The sequence below is a fragment of the Rhinolophus sinicus genome, chromosome 3, assembly GCF_057876585.1.
Source record: "Rhinolophus sinicus isolate RSI-liver-muscle chromosome 3, RSI-T2T, whole genome shotgun sequence".
Taxonomy (NCBI): domain Eukaryota; kingdom Metazoa; phylum Chordata; class Mammalia; order Chiroptera; family Rhinolophidae; genus Rhinolophus; species Rhinolophus sinicus.
In genome coordinates this window covers 51022565-51046305 of record NC_142503.1, presented here as the reverse complement: position 1 = coordinate 51046305, position 23741 = coordinate 51022565, and the positions used below count along the sequence as shown (strand labels likewise).

The 23741-nt window shown below is 35.1% G+C and overlaps 1 protein-coding gene across 1 annotated transcript in view; it reads right to left on the bottom strand.

Annotated features, from left to right (window-relative positions):
- Positions 1-23741, bottom strand: part of JMY (junction mediating and regulatory protein, p53 cofactor) — an 85539-nt gene that overhangs the window by 23845 nt on the left and 37953 nt on the right. The window contains exons 3-4 of the mRNA XM_019728183.3: positions 16631-16781; positions 9727-9896 (exon numbers count right to left, since the gene is read on the bottom strand). Of these exons, the coding sequence (XP_019583742.2) occupies positions 9727-9896; positions 16631-16781 (321 nt within the window). The remainder of the gene's footprint in view (positions 1-9726; positions 9897-16630; positions 16782-23741) is intronic.

Sequence of the window (23741 nt, the reverse complement as noted above, 5' to 3'; positions counted from 1 at the left end):
AACAGTTAGGCTGTGGTCTAAATGTTCAGTGGTATGCACTTAAAAATAACCAGATGAATTAAATAGTGCTGTGTAATAAATGCTATAGACATTTTATAAATAAATAAATAATAAGTTGTCTAAGTTGTAAGTCAGTGGTCTTGCTGCATTAGGAAATGTTACAAATGATAAACAGTAAATACGGAACAAATTCCAAATGGGTTTAATTATAGTGGCTCAGGGAGAACGATGACAAAATGAAATCTTGCTGCTTTTGTTTTAAGTCACAAAAGAAGAGGAACCTTGGAGTGATTTATTTCCTGAGACACCCAATCTCACTTTAAATTATAAACATTCCTTTACATACTATCTTGGGGCTTTTGTCCAGCTCTGGAGAACACAGCCCCAAGATGCATCTTCCTCTGTTACCTGCACCCACACTTTCTGTGAGCACAGCGTATAAACAGGGAAAACATGTAACGTTAGAAGGCTTTATTCTCTAAGTGGGGAATTATAATCAGTAAAACCTTAGTGTGAATCAGTCTGAAAATCTTCATCTTAGGATCAGTTCTCCAGTGACATTGTTTGGGTCCAGTCGAGGCTGTTAGTTCCATCTTCACTACTTCCAGATCTTGCCAGCCAGAAGTGACCCTTTATCTGCCACATTCCTTGTGCTAAGGCTTACCCTAGCACTGTCCTGTTCAATTCTTTTGCTAAGGAAGGAAGTTCAAAGTGCCCTGTTGACATACCTTTACCTTGTCAGCTGCCTCAATTACAAGTAGACCAATATTCTGATCCCTGCCCAGGGCTCATGTACCTTAAAAACACTTGAGATGCATAGTGATACCAGAATACAGCGAATATCAAATATCAACTGAGAAAGGAAGCGGGTATTCTCTTACAATAAGTCACATCACCCCCAATTTCCTGGTTCAGTGAGTTCTATTCAGAGCAAGGGAGTCCAGAGGTAGATGTGCTATGGCTGGGTTCAAAAGGACAAAACCTCCTCAGGGGCAGAAGTGCAGAGAAGGGATCTATTAAATCCCAATCTCTAAGAAAACAAATAGTAGAGCAGTGGTGGTCTTCAGGAAAAGTTAGAGGGTTGTAGGACCAGAGTAGACAGGATTTTTATGGGACAAGCTAAGGAGAAAGGGATAAAAGGCAAGTCAGGGAAATCTGGGAGTGCAAAGCGGTTCTCTGAGGTTTATTTAAACTTGCACATGGAGGCGAAATCTTCAGTGAAAGGAATGGGAAGGCTATGCTGCTCCCAATCTCCTCCCCACATCTGAAATTTCCAGACTGATTTTTTCCTGGTACCTAACTCAGCTGACAGCCTGAACTAAGGGAACAAGAATCCAGAGCAGAAGGAGCACTAATTCTGGACGACGGCGCTGTACAGAGAAGGCAGGTATCAAAGAAGGGGTGTTGTTGTTGGACCTGTTGGCAGTGCTTCCCTGAACGAGAAGGAAGCCTAGAAACTAGGTTAATTTGCTCAAAAAAGTAGACAATTAAGTGCCAATGAAAACTCTGCTACCTTGAAATTTTACTCACCTCAACTTTGACCCTTCTAAGTAAATAAACTTTTGATATCGGGATATCAAGACCCCAACCTAAACCAAACTGTGACTTCCCAATATAACCCAGGGAATACCAGCAACGCTGAAACGAGACCCAATTCTCCCAATTCCTACAAGGATGGTCTTCTTACTAAACAAAAGTAGGGAGGTACCATTCTAATAAATATGGAAAAGGAAACAAAAATGTTTTTGTAATAAATCTAGCAAGGAAATGAAGTAGCAGTCAACGTCCATATATACACATAAGTACATCATACACTAATGACCCCACAGGTGACCCTTCCCACCGTGTGTACCTATTTTGACTGACTGTACTGTACCATGAAATCAGATACACAGCAACATATATATATATACACTAACAATGCCCCTTGTCGTGCCTTTCACCCTACCGTGCTAGAAAACACCATGACAAGTGAGGAGTTGTGAAAAACAGCTTTCAGAGTATCTATGGGTTGAGCCATTCATTCAACAAATATACACTGAGCACCCACCATTGTGTGAGTTAGAGAATATGTCAGTAAACAAGAAATGAAACGACGGTTCAAAGAATAGTCATAAAGACCATGCATAGCATAAGAGAAACGACATTAAAGGCAAGCTCTCAATCAAGACTAGCCCTTTTATGTGGAAACGATGGAAAGAAAATGAGACTTAGAACCAGACAAACCTGCATATGAATACAGGTTCCACCAATAACAGCTGCACAAATATGGATAATACATACAATCTGACAGAATTATCTACAATTCCACATTTCAGAAATCTTAGAAAAACTAAAACTATCCATAATTTCTTTGATGTCATAACCTAATCTCACAATCACTTAGAAGGACAATATGATCAAATTGATGTCCCTATTTATTCCATTTAATGTAAATATCTATATGTTTCATTACTGGAATACCAACACTTGTCTGAAAGTTACGAACCCTAAATTGGCTTTGTAAAAATCTGAAAAACTAAGAATTCTGAAACATATCTGGCCTCAGGGGTTTCAGAGAATGGCTTATGAGCTTGTAGCGTAAAGGGTTATGTTTGAGAATTCAGTGAGATAATATAAAGTACTAAGGACAGTGCCTGAAATATATAAACCTTTTATATTTATTTGTTTTGTAACTGTTATCAAAATATGACTTAGATAGATGGCTAAAATAAAATTTCATAACGAAGTAAATACTAATTGTAGTTTTTAGGGTGGACCCAACTTTTTGTACCTAGAGACTTTGAAATTTCTAGTGTGCAGATATGGAACAGACTCTTACCTATCTGTTCATTGATAAATAAATTAAAAACAAAAAAAAAACCTCTCTGCCTAGATAAGCATCCCAGCTTCCCCATATATGTCCAGGCTCCACAACATCAAAGCTCCTTGAGGTTGAAACTTTTTGGAAAGGCACATCCAAAATGCAAGTAACATCTTAAGCATGGGAATTACATTTTCCCCGTCTTTGTATTCCTTTCCATGATTTTTGTACAATACCTAACACAGATCAGAGGAATAGCATCTAATGTTTATTTCTGAGTTCTTAGTCTACCCAAGGCACTATGCTATAAATGATTTATACACATTTACTCACGGAATGATAACTCTCCTAGAAGTTATATAATATTTATACTTTAAGAAGAGGTTAAGCAATTCACCCAAGATTACATAAGTAGTAAGTTTGCAGAATTGGGATCTATAGAGCTGCTCTGTCCAATACTGAAGCCACAAGCCACATGTGGCTATTTAAATTTAAATTAAAAATTCTGCTCCTCTGTCACATAAGCTACATTTCAAGAGCTCAATATACATGTGGCTATTTCCATCACTGAAGGAAGTTCTGCTGAATAGTTCTGTCTACAGCCTGAGCTCATGTCCATTACGGTATACTGTAAATACTTGATGAATTAAATAAACTGACAGAGAGGAATATAACCTTAATTAATTATAATTTAGCCATATGCTTGTAGAGAAAGACGAAATTTTGAAATAAGGACCCAGCCTCAGGATTGGTATATACAGTAGAGTCTGCTCAATAGTCTAGCAGTTTATGTATGTTCATAGAGATGACCTCAAAGAAACAGTTTCTTTCTTTTTTTTTTTTTTAATTTATTGGGGTGACAACTGTTAGTAAAATTACATCGATTTCAGGTGTACAATTCTGTAATACATCATCTATAAATCCCATTGTGTGTTCACCACCCAGAGTCAGTTCTCCTTCCATCACCATATATTTGATCCCCTTACCCTCATCTCCCACCCCCCACCCCCCTTACCCTCTGGTAACCACTAAACTATCGTCTGTGTCTATGAGTTTCTGTAGAAACAGTTTCTTAAAAATGGATGGGGAATGGTTAAAATGCTCTGCCAAGACAAGAAAGCACACTGATATATTTTAAGAACTTTCATCCACAAGGATGAGCATCCAAAGGGTTTTCTGGTTAACTCCCTGTTAACCAGAGAACATGGCTATTAACCAGGTGGTAACAGTCCACATGGCAACTGAGATGTAACTCTATTTTCTATGATGTGTGTTATGGTGGCATTTTAATTTTAGTATCTCCTATTTCAATTACTATAAATACCCTTATTTCATTAATAATCCTTATTTTAATAATACTTTTCATGTATATCCTACTCCTAACCCTGTGTGATTGTATGCAGTTTAATTTTGCCCAGTGGTTTAAAATATATCTGATGTAATCTGTAAATAATACAAAATCTAAAACTACAGGTATATTTGGATAGTTAGATTGTACTGTTTTTAAATCTGGATTGGTAGGGAGTATACTATTGAAAGAGTGGAGTAAGACAGTCACAAGAAATTAAACTCAACCTGGATTCTTTCAAAAGTATTGGGCCAAAAAAGCACTGACATTTTCAGGAGTTTCTGGTGGAAAAATTTGAACACCAGTGGATAGTCTGGGTCAGAGGTTTAGGGAACCTACTAAATTAGTGTGCAAAGCTGTGTGTAAATGTGTATTTCTCTGAGTTCAAAGTTCCTAGCTTTCAAATTATTAAAGGGGCAAGTAGTCTGTGATCTCAAAAGCATTAAAAATGGCTACAATCAAGACTCAAACATTTAAAAAGGAAACAGATTAAAAGAAATAGTACTTATTTCTAAGTACTAGTGTTGTTAAAGAAAACTTAAAAGTCAAGTAGAATTTTGCTTGCCCAGATGATATCTAATATTACAGTGTTAATTCAGAAATTTAGTTTCAAGTTCCGCATTATACTCATAACAAATATTACTAAATATTTTCAATTTAATTTCTATTTTTAATGTTTGTGTTTTATTTTGTCATATCAGAAGTTTCTGTCTTTAAAATAACCTAAGGAGACACAATATATAAACATTTTTTTAAAAGAACAAAAGTTTCCCCACAACTTAAATCACAGGGTAGTACCATATTATAAAACCTTCACTGGCAAAGCATTTGTTTGGGATGGGCTTAATAACTGACATTTGTTCTGCTTCATGAGTAATGTGGTCACCTTAAATTAATGCTAATAAAACTGGTACAGTACATCTTCACAGATATGTATACAAAGCACAATACGTACATTATATACACACAACAAGCATAAACCTGGCAAGAATGACTAACTGAGTTTTACTAAACCTTTGAAGAATTCAAACACAATCTAGAACATTATAAAACAGACTATTAAGGTAATAGGATGGCCCCAGAGAAAATGACCCCGCAGATAATCATCATCTCAGACTCTCAGGGCCCATTTCAGCCTCACCCTTCCTCCACCACCACCCTAGACCAATTCTAATAAGAACAATGTTCTTAGCAAAAGCAAGTAGTCAGAAATCTTATGCTCAGCAGCAATTTTAGGCGCCCTATGTTGTCAGTACAAATCAGTGTCGGCTTGATCAGAACCATACAGCTAGTCATTGTGATGAAGAAAAAGAATGGTACTCTACTTCATAGTCAATAACGTGCTAGGATTTTAAGTTTTAAAAGTTCTGGAACTTAAGAAAATTCCAGAAGCTAGTAACATAAAGAGAAAGCTAACTAGAAAAGGAGACTGCAGTAGAAATGCTTCAGGGGAACAGGTGAAGGGGCTGAAATTCTTGCAAAGAGATTCTGAATATAAAGTGTGACAAAGTTCCAGGACAAGTTTCAACTTTACCTTTAACAATAATAGCAAATAAGAAAATGTAAGGGAAAAACAATTTAAAATCCATTGACAAAAAGATTTCTTTCTAGATCACAGCCATGATACATTATAGGTTACCTCATACATTATTTTTTAAACAAGAGATAAGCATATGCACTTTTAAAATGTCAGTGACATTTGGTTTACGACCTAAGCCCCCCAAATGTTTCATAAAGCTGTATTTATAAAAACAGAGACAATATTTCGTTCTTCTCTAGAGACAAAAATGTACTACTTTCACAAACATGGGGGTGCCAAAAATATGTATACGGATGACTTATATTCCTCTTTTGTTATTGGTATATATTATTACAATTTTAATAGTTTTTTCCCTTCCTTAAAATGTGTAAACACTATTTTGTCACCCTCTGTATATAGTCAATGTTTTAAAAACCAATATGGTCAATCCACAGAATGGAAGCAAGTGTTTACAAGTCATATATTTGACAAAAGACTTGTATCTAGAATATATATAAAGAACTCTTTCAACTTAATATTTTAAAAAGTCCCAATTTAAAAATAGGCAAAAGATATGAACAGACATTCCTCCAAAGACGATGTATATGGCCAATAATAAGCACATGAAAAGATCCTCAACATCAGTGCCACCAGGGAAATGCAAATCAAAACCTAGAGATACCACTTCACACCCACCAGGATGGCTATAATAAAAAAGACAAATTTTAAGAAAAATTAGCAATAAGGTAGACAAAGATGTAGAAAAATTCTAACCCTTGTACACTGCTGGTGGGAATGTAAATGGTATAGCTGCTTTGGAAAACAGTCTGGCAGGTCCTCAAAAGGTTAAATAGCAGTTTCACACCTAACTATATACCAAGATAAATTAAAAAACTTCCACATGAATGTTGATAGCTGCATTCATAATAGCTCCAAAAGTAGAAAGAACCCAAATGTTCATCAACTGATGAATGCACAAAATGTGGGATAACCATGCGATAAACTATTATTTGGCAAAACCACCCCCCCAAAAAAAAACACAAAAAAAGCAAAACAAAAATAAGCATTGACGCATGCTATAACATGGATGAACCTAAAAACATATGCTAACTCAAAGCCCACGTATTTTATAATCCCATTTATATTAAAATGTCCAGAACAGCAAATTTATAGTTAAAAAAGTAGATTAGTGGTTGTATAAGGCTGTGGAGATTTGGAAGGGAGATGGGAACGATGACTAATGGGCACAAGTTCATTTTGGGGGTGATGAAAATGTTCTAAAGTTGACTGTTGATAGTCGCAAGATTCTGTTAACATAGTAAAAACCATTGAATTATACACTTTAAATGGTAGAATTTGTATTTCAAAATATGGTTTAAAAATCATTTTGGGCTACAAACTACTAGGTACTACAAATCTAATGGTGAATCAAATAATTTTATTCTTATCTAACCCTTGAGGTATAACTGCTGTCTTAAAATAACTAATAAATTCAGTCGCCTCACCCAGCTAGTCGCCTCTGCTCAACAAAAATCCACTCTTCTTGCCTCCTTTACTAATGTCCTACTCAAGATGATTGCAGGGCTATCTGAACAAAGGCACAGCTCATGTAGACTCAGGAGGAGCCCAGACATGTGCAATCTGGACCTGAGCTTTACTCAGTTCTCAAATGACTAGGAATACACAGCAACCGAGTAGTTTTAAAAGCAGCAATTTCAGGTTGCCAAAACATAATGTAGGTTTAAGCTGTTCCAATTCCTTATTGCCTTCAACTTAACCCTCCTTTGTTGCTGAATTAAGGGTCCAAATTCCTGGTATTTATATACTCATTTATGAGAAATGCTTTGCTTTCTACGATCAGAAGTGAAATAAAGTTTGAAAAGTAAAATGGGCTAAGGACTTAAGAATGGCCTTCCAATCAATTCTCTATAAATTGGCCAGAATAATATTTCACAAAAACAAATTTGATCCTTGATTAAAAACTTACAAAGGTTCCCTACTGTGTTTAGGGTAAAATTTAAATTCCTTAGTAGGACACAGAAGGCCAAACCCAAAATTTGCTTATTTTTCTAATCTCATCTCTCACCATTTCTTCTCCAAATAACGAGGCTAACTCTTCCTGCGCCCACTGGGACTCCTGGAACATGCAGTTCTCTTCACCTGTGACCTCTGGGGCAAAGCTGAGTACTCCTCCAATGGTCCATGTTGCCATTTTGTCCATAAGGATACTTGCCAATCTCATAGCTCTTTCACACTGCATATGTCTCACCCCACCCACCATACTCTAAGAACTCTAAACACCACGATCACATTTTTTTATGCTTTTAAAAAGTATGTATGTGTGGGGGGGAAGAGGGTATTAATCACATTTTATCCCCATCGTTTATTATAATTCCAGGCAAAAACATTAAAATCACTTAATAAATATTTATTGAATGAATGACTGAGCAGGGACATTTGAGTTGGGTAGAATTCTAAAAGGCAGAAAAAGAAGGCAAAGGAAAAGAAAGGGAAGAGTTCAAGATGACCCTAAAAAATTTTGGGCCTGAAATATCCTGAAGAACCATGGGCCCTAAACAGAAAGGACAGATCTGAGAAAGACCTGCTATGGAGAAATGAAGGAGTTTGGTTTTAGAAATATTTCACGTATGGCCTATTGGTCTAAAAAAGTGATTTGATTCCCGCCCCCCCAAAAAGGCTTAATTAAATAATGTATGGTATCAATAAATTACTAATTATCTCAATAAGGCAGAAAATGGATAAATGAAAGGGAAAACAATCCAAAATTTACTTAATAATTCGAACACTTTTCATCTTTGAAACATTTTGAGTTTTAACTTTGAATATAAATAGCACAAACTGAACAGTGATGCCTAAACCATCAAGTCTTACTATGTGCCATCCAGAACACCCTCATCCCTAACACCTGCTTTCATCTTCACTATCAAAACTATATGCTTTCCTTATTTTCAAAAATACTGTACTCTGAGACCTTAACATTTGCTTCTTCTCATACGCAGAAAAACTATCAGCAAATGACCAATGTGATATTTAAGTACCATTTCATAAAAAGCAATCTGTTCTGGCCCCGTTTAATAATAAAACATAAAACATATAATCGTATTTTTAAATTAATGGCCTAAGACATAAAGAAATAGTATGCATTTAATGGTTGCAATATTTTCAAGCAAGACATGGGCATCAATGGTATATTCAGTGCTGTATAGGGCACTATGAGAAAAACTAAAACCACTGATGAACAGGTTGACAATGAAAAAAGTGGTTAATTTTTAAGAGTTCATTTATGTTTTAAATATATCAGTAACCTTTTTGAGGATTTCTAAGACAATTTTTTTTTGTATCCATGAAGAGGTCCTAATGAAGCAGTCAAGAAAACTGAACCTCAACTAACCCTCTTTTGTACTAGAAGGAATAAAATGGGAAGTTCCAAAAGGTAATGGTCTGGGGTGGCTGGTTAGCTCCGTTGGTTAGAGCGTGGTGCTCTTAACAAGGTTGCTGGTTCGATCCCCACATGGGACACTGTGAGCTGCACCCTCCACAACTAGACTGAAACAACTATTTGACTTGGAGCTGATGGGTCCTGGAAAAACACGTTTAAAATAAAGAAAAGAAAAAAAAGAGGGTAATGGTTTGCGCATAATATAATCAAGTCTAACAAAATGTTACTGCCTTAGGAATTTTAATAAACTTCTCTGGGTAGTGAAACTTTCTTAATTGTCAGAAAGCTTTCAATGTTACAGTACAAAAAAATTTAAAGACAACAAAAATTCTAATGTTGAACTCCTTTTTGTTTTAACAGTGCACTGCTGCCGACAGTCACACTGTGATGCTGTGAAAATACCACGTGTGTCTAACTCTTCTATTAGCAGCAACTCAAATCATAGGCCCCATCATGTGTGTTACCATCATCTCACAGAAACAGTGCAAAATGAACGGCTGCCTGTAGAGTCAAAAAAACATCAGTTTTGTACAAAGATAAAAATCCAATAGTATATCTTTTTAAAAATTTCATATATTTTTCTGAGTTTTTGTTACCTCCTCTTTTAGTGCATGTTTCCTTTGTTCCAAACAGATCTCTTTAGCTCTCATCATCTGCAGAGTCTCCTTAGAAACTGCATACTGGAGTTTTTCCATACGTTCAGCAGCTGCTGCCCATGATGCTTTACCAAATTTCTTCTGATCTGCTCGCATTCGATCATACACAGCTATTAATAATAATTTTAAAAAAAGACATTAAGACAGAAAACAAATTGACACTATAGAATTTGATAGGCTTAGATTTCACTGACCATACACTCAGATAAACACACAATCCTATTCCCTTGATAAATTACCTACAATAGCTTTAAAATATAATTCAAGAATATCTTAGATTTTAATGTCTTCAATAAGAATTTTAAATCATCCTCAGAAATAACTTTCTGAAAATGAAACTGAGTTGTCATATTAATTTTAAAACTTTAAAAAATACTTTCACAAACCCGGTGTTATTAAATTTTATCCCTGTTTACCTGCCCAGCAATCCTAATGGAATAAGTAAGTTATGCATCATCAACACCTTCTATATAGATCCGCATAACTGAGGAGTTTTGGTGACTTAGAAGCAACGGTACACACCTACAATAGTAAAGTTAAAACTAGTACTCAAGTTGCTTAAGCCTCTAGTCTACTGCCTCTCCCATTTTTACCTGAACTTGTAATCCCAGCATAGAGTCAAACATTCTGTATACTCACAAATAGCTGGGAGCCTTTTCTCTTGCCCCCCACTTCAGGACAATGCCTGGGGAGCAGCTCCCTGTCCTAATTTCTACCTACCACAAGACTTTGTCACTACTTTGTCTTCCAACATCTTTGGATGGAATGTTTTCTTACATCTGATTACTGTTCACTTCACTTGAAATTATTTCCCAACAGTTCAGGAATATGAAGGTAATGAAGAAAATTATTTGTGAATAATTGGAATACCCCTAAGAACAATATTGGAATACCTCTAAAACAGATTCTTCTCTCTCTCTGCTGGCAAAAATAAAGATTCTTGCTAAAACGACCATTTACATTATCAAGATAACAACCCAGTAATAATGCTCTATGATGATATTATATGTAAAAAAAGCTCTAAAGGCTACACAGGCCTGGTATTTACAAGGTATCGTGTTAAATCTATATACATATAAAAAAATGTTCTAACATATGTATACTTGTCAGAAACAGGCCCATTTAAGATGTTTTTAAAGGCTAAGCAGTAATATATCAAAATTAGGTTACACCTGGCTTAGTATAGGGAAGGAAATAAAAGAAGGGCCTATTTTATTCCTCTTCTAAAAAGAGAAGGTTACCTTCTGATTGGAAACAAAGGAGGGCTATTAGTCTCAACAGCATAAAGCCACACAGAGATCATTCTGTTTCCTCTTACATGGGAGGAGGAAAACATTCTCAGAAAAGGAAAATTAAAAGGTCAAGCAAACTAAGTATCTCTCCTTTTGGGGCTCAAAGACTATCTGCTAGGATAGTCACCAGAACCGAGATATAAAGAAGTCTACAATGACTTTGATCAAGTATTTGGAACCCTAGAATGATGCTCACAACATACAAAAATGTGTTGCCTCTAACTGGAGAAGTAAAGTATAAGTATAAAATAAGAGCAATAATCAGAATTGTATAAACTATGAACTATACAAGAGAAAATATACAGAATCATTCCAATTTTGTAATAAACCAGATGTAGAAAAAAATTAAGACATACAAAGTGGTCACATAAGGCTGGTAGGGTTACAGACGTGGAGTATCTTTTTCCTCTAATCTAAATTTTCTGTAATGGTTATATTTTTTTAAAACCACAATGCAAAGCCTTTTTAGAAAACATTAGAAGAGTACATCTAGAAGGCAGTCTAAACCAAGTACACAGTTATCATAAAAATAGTTACAGTAGGGAAAGACATCTTTAAACGTTCAAAGGAACCACTATTAACATAATGTATTGTTTTCTTCTTTCAATTGTTACTTTAAAAATTATCAAACTGCTTTAGGGTGAATACCCAGGAGAAGGACTGGTGGGTCATAAAAGTATAGTATGTGTATCTTTAACTACATAAAAAAACTGCAAAATCGTTTTCCAGAGAGGCTGTACCATTCTGCATTCCTGCCAGCAGTGCAGGAAGGGTTCCTGTTACTCTGCGTCTTTGTCTGCACTAGGTATCATTAGCATTTTTTATTTTAGCCAATCTAATAGGCAGGTGTTGGTATCTCACCGTGGTTTTAATTTGCATTAAAGACTAATAATGTTGAACATCTTTTCAAGTGCTTATTTGCCATCTTTATCCTCTGGTGAATTGTCTGTTCAAATCCTTTCCTCATTTATTAACTGGATCGTTTATTTTATTATTCCACTATTCATTGGATTGTTTGAGCTAAGAGTTTTCTATATATTCTGGATATAAGTTCATTTTCAGATACGTTATTTGCAAATATTTTCTCTTAAACTCTTTTGGCTTGTCATTCTCTTGACAGTCCCTGGCAGAGTAAAAGTTTTTAACTTTGATGAAATGCATTTTATCAATTTTTTTCTTTACAGTTAATATACATCACATAGCTTTTCTAGTTTGTATTTGTGGTGTCACTGCTACGAACTCTCTGCCTAACTCTAGGTTACAAAAAATTTTCTCTTGTTGTCATCTTGAAGTTTTATAGTTTTACATTTAGACCCATTTTGAGTTCATCTTTGTATAAGGTATGAGGTTTAGGTCAAGGTTCATTTTTCCTGCATATGCATGGCCAATTGTTGCAACACCATTTGTTGTTTTCCATTGATTTGCTTTATCAATGAGTAAATGGCCATGTATTACTATCTCTGTACTCTCTATTCTCTTCCACTGATTAACAAGTCTATCCCTTCCACAATACCATGCCACAGTAACTCTACAGTAATTTGTAAAGTCAGGTACTGTGATTCTTCCAATGTGTTCTTTTCTTTTTCAAAACTGTTTTAGCTATTTTAGTTCTTTTGTCCTTCCATATAATTAGACCCAGCCTGTTTATATCTACAACAACAAACAAACAAAAACCATGCTGGTATTTTGACAGACATAAAGGATATTATATGCCTGTATATTTTGTTAGATATATACCTAAATATTTTGTTTTGGGAGGAATTATACATGCTGTTGTTTTAAAATTTTTGATTTCCAGTTGTTCATTGCTTGTATAGATAAATATAATTTATTTTTGTGTGTTGATCTTATTTCCTGTGACCTTGAGAAAGTCACTTGTTAGTTACAAGAGTTTTTATAAATAGATTCCATACAATTTTCTACATAAACAATGTTATCATCTGTGAATGGGCACTATTTTATCTCTTCCTTTCCAAACTATATGCCTTTTCTTTGCCATATTATAACTAAGATTTACTATATTATGTTAAATAGCAGTGGTAAGACGGACCATTCCTGACTTTTTACCTATTTTGGGGTGGGGAAGCATTTAGTCTTTTACCATTAAATGTGATGCTGGCTTTAGGGTCTTTGTAGAAGCCCTTTATTAGGTTAAGGAAGTTCCTTTCTATTTCTGGTTTGCTGACTATTTTCAGCACACACGATGTTGTATTTTGCCAAATGCTTTTTCAGCATCTATCGATATATTGATCATGCTTTTTTAAGACTAGGGTTGCTCAACCTCAGCTTTTGACATTATGGACCAGAAAATTCTTTGCCATAAGGGTGGGCTATCCTGTGCAACATAGGATGTTTAACACAATCTCTGGCCTCTATCTTGCTAGATGCTACTGATACTCTCTATAGCTGTGACACCAGAAATGTCTCCAGACACTGCTAAGTGTCCTTCTGTGTGGCACAATCACCCCCAGTTAAAAACCACTGCTTTCTTTAGACGTTCAGTAGGTGGATTACATTGATTGATGTTCACATACTGAATCACAAAGGATAAACCCCACTTGGTCATGGTTGTTAATTTTTAAAAGTATTTTTCTTAATATTTTAAAATTTGTCAATATTTCATTGAGGATTTTTGCATCTTTTGTATGTAGAATGCTGGCCTGTAGTTTTCCCCTTTTTTTGGTATTATCTTTATGAAGTCTTGGATTTACGGTACTGCTGGTCTCATTTAATATAAATTGGAACTATTCCTCCCTCTTCTATTTTCTGGAAGAGATTGTGCAGAGCTGCTATTACTATTTAAATGTCTGGTAAAATTCACCAACGAAACCATTTGGGCCTGAAAAATTCTTTTTTTGGAAAATTTTAAACTACAAATCAATTTCTTTAATAGTTACAGGGTATTCAGGTTATTTATTTCATCTTATGTGAGTTGTAGTAGTTTGTTTTTCAAGCAATTGTTGCACTTCATCTTTGTAAGTGTAGAGTTGTTTGTAGTATTTCCCATATTATCCTTTTGATGCCTGCAAGTTCTGTAGTAATATCCCGTCTTAACTTATTTTAAATGAAAAATATTTTCATGTGTACTTGAAATGACATGAAAGAATAGAAGATGAAGAATGGTGGCAGAATAATAGAGTATATGTGATTTTCAAAATTCCTTAATCACATTACACTATTTTTCCAAAAAGAATGAGGATGGGGAGGCAAGTAATATGATTTACTCAAAACTTTCTAAGCTAATACTGCCACATGCTTAGACAAATACCCGTATTTCAGGAACAGGAAAGATGGGACACATTAACCTTGGTGCCTGAAACTGTAAAATGACTTTACAAAGTAGCAGTAAGCATCAATGTCAGACAGCTTTGCAAACATCTATGCACAAAAATCACTGACATCAACATTAAAATAATAAAGCATCTCCAACTAAAACATACCTTGAAAGAATGAAAGAAAGCACTTATAGCCAAACACTAAATGTTAACTATAATTCTATGTATCTGAAGCATTTTGTTAAATCTAAGAAACAAACCCCATTTATTTTACTCTTTGATTTCTATTTGATTTCAACAAATAGAAATCACACAGAATTATTCAGTTTTCATCATAGCTATCAAATTTCACTTTGTATAGAAGTGAAACATTTAAGCAAGCATCCCAACACATTCTACAGCATATTCATCACCAAAACAGGATGAAAGATTTGAAGATTAAAAAATAAAACTCAGAACAGTTAAAAGGAATAATGTTCTTTCATAATAACAGAAATAAAACATTAAACACTGAGAAGTGAACTGAACAAGAAATGGGTAGAACCCAGATTGAAAAATCAAACACGAAAAACCCTACAAAACGTTCCTGAAGAAAACTGACTTGAATAAATGGCAAGATATACCAACCACACAATGTATTTTTTCAAATTATAACATTTGTTTATTTAATAAACAAAGCATTTACTCTTCCCCATGAATATTAAAATCCTCTTTCAAATTCTAAAACATTGCAGTTTTGATCAGAATTACACTGGTTTGGGAATAAATAACGCCTTTTTTTTTTTTTTAAAGCAGTTAGAAAGTTTAAGAAGAGAAACACCAGCAGAGGAGTTGCCGGGGGCAGAGTCTAGAGTAGATAGCTGTGTGTAATAATTCCAATTATTAAAAAAGGATTATAATACTATCTTAGGGAAGAATAATTGAGTATAACCAAGCATATTTTGGGGGAAAAAATGATGAGGGGTTAATTAATAAATTGAGTAATAAATTCAATTACAAAGCTATAGTAATTATAGCACAAGACAAGGCACATCAATGGAAAAAGAGAATCCAGAAAGAAATCCAAGTATATAAAAGGTTTTTTTTTAGTAGGCTTTAACTATTTGGAGGAACACAGAAACTTATTTTAGAAAATACAACAAATTAAGTAACATAATTTAAAGATTTAAAAAGAAATTCTTAAAAGCTGATTTTTTTACAAATAAATTTTGTATAACAAAAAAGTTGAGGGAAAATTTAGGGATATTTGCAAAAAATTTTAAAGAGTTAATATATATAATACAAATATAATAAAAATATAACGAATATAAGGAGTTCTTACAGATCAATAGGAAAAAATACTACTGTGGAAAAATAGGCAAAAGATATAACTGGAAAAAAAGAAAGAATATGCAAATACCAATTATTTCATGAAAAAAAATCAACACTCAATAATAACCAAAGAAATGCAAAATTTAAAAACATGATACTATTTTCCACCTATCAAATTGCTGGTTTTATTTTTTTAATGACAATGCCAAATGATGTTTAGGAATCAGGGAAAATATTCTCATTTAGCACTGGCATCCTACAGAAATAAATAAATTGATGTAAATGAAACTTTTAAGGAAATGTGGATTTGCTGAAAGAATAACCTGAATGCTAAACTGTATCAATGCCAGGGTAAATAGATTATTAAAATAATGGATAGCAGTGATTTTGAACCTGCCTATCAAGGAGCCACGGAAGGATTTCTGTGGCCACATATGGGAGTTAAAAGGAACGGGCCTTCACAGACCTTGCCCATGAGTCTCTTCATTTGGCTTGTCCTAATTTGTACCCCTTATAAACTGTAAGTATGTGCTGAGTTCTGTGAGTCACTGTAGCAAATTACTGAACCTAAAAGGGGTGTGGGGACTCCTAAATTTGTAACCATTTGGTTAGAAGTGCAGATGGCCTAAGGATCCCCAAATTTGTGAACAGTGTCTGAGGTGAGGGCAGTCTTGACTGGAAGCTGTGCCCTTAAACCATGGAGTCTATAACTGAACTGTTAGTGTAAGGATTGAATTACACTTATACCAATACCCCATTACTATTTTTTTTTTAAGGTGGAATACATGTAAACACACATGCCTAGAAAAGACTGAAAGGATATACTTTTGTTAACAGTGATCTTCTTTATCTGCTAGGATTTTCAGTGGTCTTTATATACTTTTAAATACAGCTATTGTGAACATAAAATACTTAAACTACACATTTTAAATAATACCTAACAAGGATATTTTACTGGAGATTTACCTTTTTGAGCTTTAGCTGTTATTTCAAAATATTTGACAGTGAGATCCTGAATAGATAGCACAGCCATGTGAGCCTTCCGCTGCCAGTCAGCATCTTCTTTTTGTAGACTTTCGATTCTTCGGGGACCCAGATAATCATTCTCCATGGAAATCTTTAGAGAAAAAACAGAAAAATTAAGTTCATTTCTTTCTTTCTTTTATTCATTTCCCAGACATTTACTCAATGTTTATACATCAGGCATTGTGCTTGGTGCTAAAACAAAGAATAATTGTTTTTCCTGCTCTAAGAGTACAAGCTACTAATTCATAAGACAAGTAAATTAACAATAATGTGAAGATATTTGACATAAGTTTTCCCCTTCACCCTTCTCTTCTTTTTCATCCTTTCTTCCTCCATACATAAACAAAGAACATAAAGCAAAATGTACAAGTGATTGTTTTTGGGTGCTGGGATAATGAAAAATTTATTTCCTTTGTGGTAATTATATTTTCAGGTTAAGTATTATTTGTCAATAAAATATTTAATAACTGAAATAAATAAAATAATCAAAAACTCACATTTTAAGACTGATTATATATAAAAATCAGCTCATCTACCTACTGAAGGACCCAGGATAAAAATAACAGAAAAATTAGCTATGTGTTATTTACAAGAGTCACAACTAAATCAGAAGGACTAAGAAACGTTAAAAATCAAATGATGCATGGGCTATACCAGCTGACTAGTAAAATGAAAGTCACTAGATTGATAATACTAATATAAAAGTATGTAAAATAACTACAAAGGTATGTTTAACATTGTAGAAAGGTGCAATCCAGCATGAACAGCAATGGACTCTTTAGACATCCCATCCTGCTTTACCATCTATTGAGAAAAGACTGTTAAAAATTAAATGAGGATGAAAAAACCATTATACAGAAAAATGTTAACCCACTCTAGTACACTTTAAAAAAAATGATCAAGTGTCAAAAACCACTAAAAAAATCTATAATGAGTTTTAAAAGTAGGAACCACACAGGCCATATTGTCTAAATGGTACAATAAGTAGAAATAAGAAAGTCTAAAAGCAAAATAAAATTTTATCACTTGGAAATTTAATACCCAGAGGAAGATAACATTTGGGTTTAGTCTTGAAGGAACAATACACCACTCTTTAAACAAATGAACAATCTTCCAGATAGAGGGAAACAGACATAAAATACTAGTACAGAGCCCAGCACGCAGTGAGTAACTGACCGCAGTGTTAAGCGGGGTGATGCCAAGGCGTGGCAGGGGAGGGGGTAAAAAATAACTCAAGGTCACTGGGAAAACATGTACGTGGAATTGCCATTTCCTCACAAAGTAAACAGGAGGAATAGATGATTTCAAAAGGGAGAAGACCAAGGATTTCCTTTCGCATATGCTAAGTTTGACTTTGCAAAGGTCATGACCGGAGATACACATCTGGGCAACCTTGACACACAGAAGACATTTAAAGCCATGAGAGTGAATGAGGTCATCTAAGGAAGTCATGAGAAAAGGCTCATGACTGGGCCCTAAGGAATTCAGGAACACAGGTTGGGTGAAAATGAGCCTACAGAAACCAAGTCAGAGGTGGGGGGACACCAGTAAAGTGTGGAATCACTTTAGGAGCAAGATTCAAAGGAGGAGAAATCGATACTGACAACTACTCTGCGTATGTGAGGGTCAAGCAGGATGACAACTAGTATCCATGGACCTAACAGTACGAAGACCACTGAACGTGGCGACAACAGTGCTGGAGGACAGGCAAACGCCCTCTGCCCATAACTCCCATCGTATCTTCAGCTTTCCGCTGAATTGCTGGCTCACTTCCATACAGGGTTTTAATGAGAGGAGAGAAATGTAAACATATGTATAAATAAATACTCTCTTTTGAGAGAGATGTGTGAGTGACGTGAGAAAAAAGGGTGAAGCTAGAAAAGGATACGGCTAAAGAGTAGGCCCTTTTCTTTTTGTTTTATTTTAATGGCAGATCATGCAGCAGGTTGAGTGGTGACAAGAAGTATCCAGCTGAGGGAGAACCTAAAGATGCAGGAAAGAGAAGGGATAATTAACGCAGGAAGGTCCTTGAGAGCAGATGAGAAGGGACAGGATCCAGGGTACTAGTTTAGGGATGCACTCTTGGTAAATGGAGGGACAATTTCTCCATGGCTCAAAGAAAGGCAGGTTTTGAGTTTGGTAAAGGAAGGATGAGGGTATCTCCTGTGTGATCATCTCTGTCTTCCCCTGCCAGGAAAGAGCCCAGATAAGATTAAGTTGGTGCAGGAGAGGGAAGAGAATACAAAATAGCTGTTTTTAGATGGTACAATGACAAACCATTCATAAAGATTCATTAAGTAAATATTAAAAATGAGACTAACCAAGTTGGTGTGGTAATTGTGAAAAAGACACACTCACGTACTACTAGTGGAACAATAAATTGATTAAAACATTTTCTGGTAAATATTTTATGATACCATACTTCTTGAAGGTATTTAAGACAATACCTTCAGAGACTCATAATCAAAGATGTTCATTGAAATGTTGTTTGAAATAAAGGAAAAAATGGATCTCAGCTATTTAATAACAGAGAAATTTATGTATAAGATACCCATTAAATAAATACAAGGCAAAAAATAATAATGTTTATGAAGAGTTTTTAATAACATAGCAAAATGATTATGCTATAATGTTAAGTGAAGACAGGTCAAAATCATAGATATGTAATTTCAGTTACATAAAAGGATGTCCAGAAAAAAAGTCAAAATATGTAAAGTATATTACTAGTGATGTCATCTTTTGGTAGTGGATTATGTTGATACTTTTCTTCCGGTTAAAATCTGCACTTTCCAAATCTTTATTTTATGTATACATATTGCTTTTATAATCATGAGCAAGAAAAAGAAATGCTTCCTGTATCTCTTCTTGGGTTCACAAACCATACCAACTAGACAGGCTGAAGACACATTATCCCAGAGGTTTCCTGTTTCTCGTGAAGCAAACAATGAGCTCATGTTTTCATATATGAGGCCCAGCAAGAGGCAAAATTATGACACTTACCTCTTTTTTCCAATGTGTGGGGGGAGTGAGGAGAAATGGAGATATGATCAAAACCTAAATGTCTTCTTTAATAGTTGGGAAACAATGATATAAACTCTCTGGGACTGCAAAAATAGTGCCAAGCAAAGATAATTAGCAGCTGATTCTTGATATCTAATTCCCTACTTATCTAGACTGGATTTTTTTTAATTCTCAGAAGAGGACCACTGTATCTCTAGTCTCATACTGGAGGAATCAAACTTAAATGATGCTACTGGATATGGTTAATGTTTTTCTCCCTTTTAGATTTTTCTCAGTCAATATCTGTAAATCATTTCAATTATGTAATTTTAATAAAGAGAGCACTGTACTAGGTGCTTCAGAGAAATTTACAGTCTAGTTGAGGAGGGATGGGGTGCAGAAATCTGTCTTAAAATTAGGAGACCTAGCTCTGCTCTGAAGATCTTTGACAAATCACTTAACATTCAATTATTAATTCAAAACAATCAGTGCCAGTATCATACTAGGCACTAGGGATAGCAAGATATTCAGTCTAGTAGAGGACATAGACACCCAAAAAAAGAGTATGGAAAAAATGTCATGATAGAGTACGCCTAAGATACCATGGGGAGCACCAGCTGTGGAGGTTGGGGTACAAAGTCTGGGCCAACTTTCTAAAGAGAATGATGAGTAAGTGGATTCTTAAAAGCAAGCAGATTTTTGGCCAGGTATTGAAGTTGGTGAGGAGTGTCTCTGTGTAAAAAGAATAAAGGTATTTTTAGACTAGTTAAAAAAAATGAAAGGTTTGGTGAGAGAGAACATTTAGTTCTTTAGATTAGGGCAAACTTTACTGGGGTTCATGATTATGGAGGGCTTAGAAGGAGGGGTAGGATTTTAACATGTACATATGGAGTATATGGGGCATGTCGGAGGCAAGACTTAACCTGAGCAAAAGCCTCGAGTCAGGGAAGTTCAGTGCATGGAAATGGATGGAGAGCCATCTAGCTTGGCTAGTTTAGGTAAAACAGATAAAGGTAATAGGAGATAAAGACTTGCTTGCTATAACAAAACCATCAAGGTTTGTGCTTTCTGTTTTAATTATCCCTGATTTTAAAATATTTAAGTTAAAAAGCATAAGATAGTATTCACAAGTATGGAATAGAAATTTAATAAATTGAATACTGCAGTCAAAATTTTAAACTCTTGCTCAGCACATTACAATAGAAGTCTTTTTCAATGACATGATTAAACTTTGTACCCTTTAAAGAACTTGTGCGTTGATTTTACCTAAGACCATAAGCTAGGTTACTAGGTTTTTTCCCCTAACTTTGAAAGTCTGATATGTATGTAAATTCCTGTCTATCCACTCCAAGTTCAGCCCTCCGCCTTCTGATGCTAGAGGCTCTGCAAGTCACATTCAGGCTTTGCCAATAGGGAGGCTTGGAAGAGGGAAAGAGACCTGCTGCTTCCTATTGGCGTCACTTGACTTGACTGTTTGCTGTTCCCATGAGCATCATCCCAAACTCGCTTTTTCATCCCAGCATCTACAATTCTATCCTTAAGCTGTTAACAGGATCCAGTTTGCAATTTTTCCTCCTTTGCAAAACCAGCCTCACTGTGTGCCCCTCGAAGACAGACCAGCACCAGGCCCAGAGATCAGGGTCTCTACTGCGCTTGACACACCAGCACCAGACGAGCAACGTCCTCTTCCTCAGAGGTCAGCTCCACCTGGCCCCTCCTCTGTGCTAAAGGTTTATTAATTACCACCCCTTTCCTTTGTACCCCCAATCCTAGTAGTGGTGGCTGCTTTGGCAGTTAAATCTGGTATCTCAGTTACCTTCCTGCCTTCTAACAATCTGGTTAACAACTTTATACCTAGTTAACAATTCTTCATATTAAATTAACCTCTATTACAACAACTGGTTTGATTTTCTAGTCAGACCCCAACGAGACAACTATGGAATATAAATGTAATAAACAGAGCAAGTAGTGTTCAAAATTTAAAAATCTTAACTCAGATCATTAAGACAAAAATCCTTTTCACTTGCATGGTTAAACACTGTATACAAAAGTGAGAAAACTTGCATTATGGCTTTTTGAATAGAAAAAGTTTAAAAAAAAAAACACCCCAGAAGTAATTATTTGAAGATAATTTGTACTTTGTTATTGGATTATCTTGACTGTAAATGTATATTCAAATATACAGAACACTATCTACGCTTTTTTAAATGCTATTGTTTAACTAACTTCTGAAACAGTAGCTACTGCTGCAGCCAACTGATTATAGTTTATTGCACCTAAGCTAGGATACTAAGTTCTTTTCCTAACTTGGCAAATTTGAAGATGTACAGCACTGGTCAGCTAGACCATGTGCTAAAAACAATGACACCTCTGTTTTCAATATCAGGGCTAGAAAGAAAACAGTGCCTGTTTTTAACATGGAATAAAGTATGTGTCAGTTTAACAAGGAATAAAGTATAAACTGGCCAGTGAGACTAGTTTATATATACAATTATTTTGGCATGAAATTACTTATTGTAAAAGTACATCACTTGCTTGGACACTGGGTTTTGTATGAGAAACTTAAAGTGTTATTCCTGTCTATTATTGGGAGAGTGAAAAAAACAACTATGATTCTTAGGTGAAACAAATGTTAAGATAAATCTGTGAATATACTGATGTCGTAGTACCCTTATATGCAAATTTTCAAGGCTCAGGAGTCACTTGAAAGTGACCCTTGATTAGCAGAATGACATAATTAGATTAGGCAGTATCTCTATTCATAAATTTTTAATATTCAAACCAAATATTAAATGTAAATTTCTCAGGAAAGAGTGTGAAATTATGCATTTCTTTAAAGGTGAGAGAAATCTAAAATTAAGGAAACCAAAGAAATTGCTCAGGTAAAAGATAAGTGCCTTAATGTATAGTGGTGGCACTGTGTAGCTCACAGTGCACATATCACAGCATACAGTGGTCCAAGGGTATAAAAATTGCACCCTGCACAAAAAGCACTCAACCAAGGAGGCAGAGTGGAGAGTGAAATCCAGCCCATGCGTTGCCAAGCCATGTGTACTACTGCATCTTTCCAGAAGGGGGCCCTTCTAATCTGTCAGTTGGGCTGGGGTAGGGGTAACTTTTTCTATTTTACACAGGGCTGCTTAATGCTTATAGATAAGACAGAGGGTTAGTGAGAACTTCAGATTTACTTGGTCCTAAGGGAGGGAAAAGGTGGAGAAAGAAGAGCATATTCAAGATTCAACTAGATTACTGGTAAAATGAAGTGACTTGCTACAAAGCAGAGGAAGAGCTGAGGATGCCTTCTTGTTTCTAGCTTATTTACTTTCAGCAGGTATTAAAAATAAGTTGGACTATGTGTTTGAACTACTTATAGTTGATCCAGGAAGACAATCAGTAGGCCAACTCACTAACTGACCCAGATTTGTTAAAACACTGGGTTTAAAAATCTACAGAGGACAATCTAGTATAAATCTCATTTTTATAGAAAACAGAGACCCAGAGAGATTGTAACTGAGTTCAGTATGCTCCGTCCCTTAACTGTTTCAAGTTTTATTAGACTTACGTTTCTCAAATTCAGTGTCTGTCATAACCTCCTAGAAGGCTTGCTAAAACAAAGATTACTGAGCTCCTTTCGAGGAGTTTTGGCAGAGGCGATCTGAGGTGGCCGAGAATCTGTATTTTTAACAAGGTTCCACGTGATACTGATGCTACTAGTCGGGGGGTCATAGTTTGAGAACCAACATATTAGACTTAAGAGTCTAGAAGCTCCCTAAAGGTATGTCAGAAAGACTTCCAGGCCTAAAATAATGCCGGGTGGAGAGGGGCTGCTTCATGCTTACAGATGAGACAGAGGGTTAGTGAGAACTATTAATTTCCATTTATATAAATCTAATAATTAAGACTATTTTAAAATATATTTAATATTTTCACTATTATCTTAAAATAGTAAATCTATACATACATTATACACTTGGAGTGCCAGGTTAACTTCTTTCCTATCCGAATTTAATATTTAGGTGAATAAAACCACTGGAATATAGTTTCTTTTTTA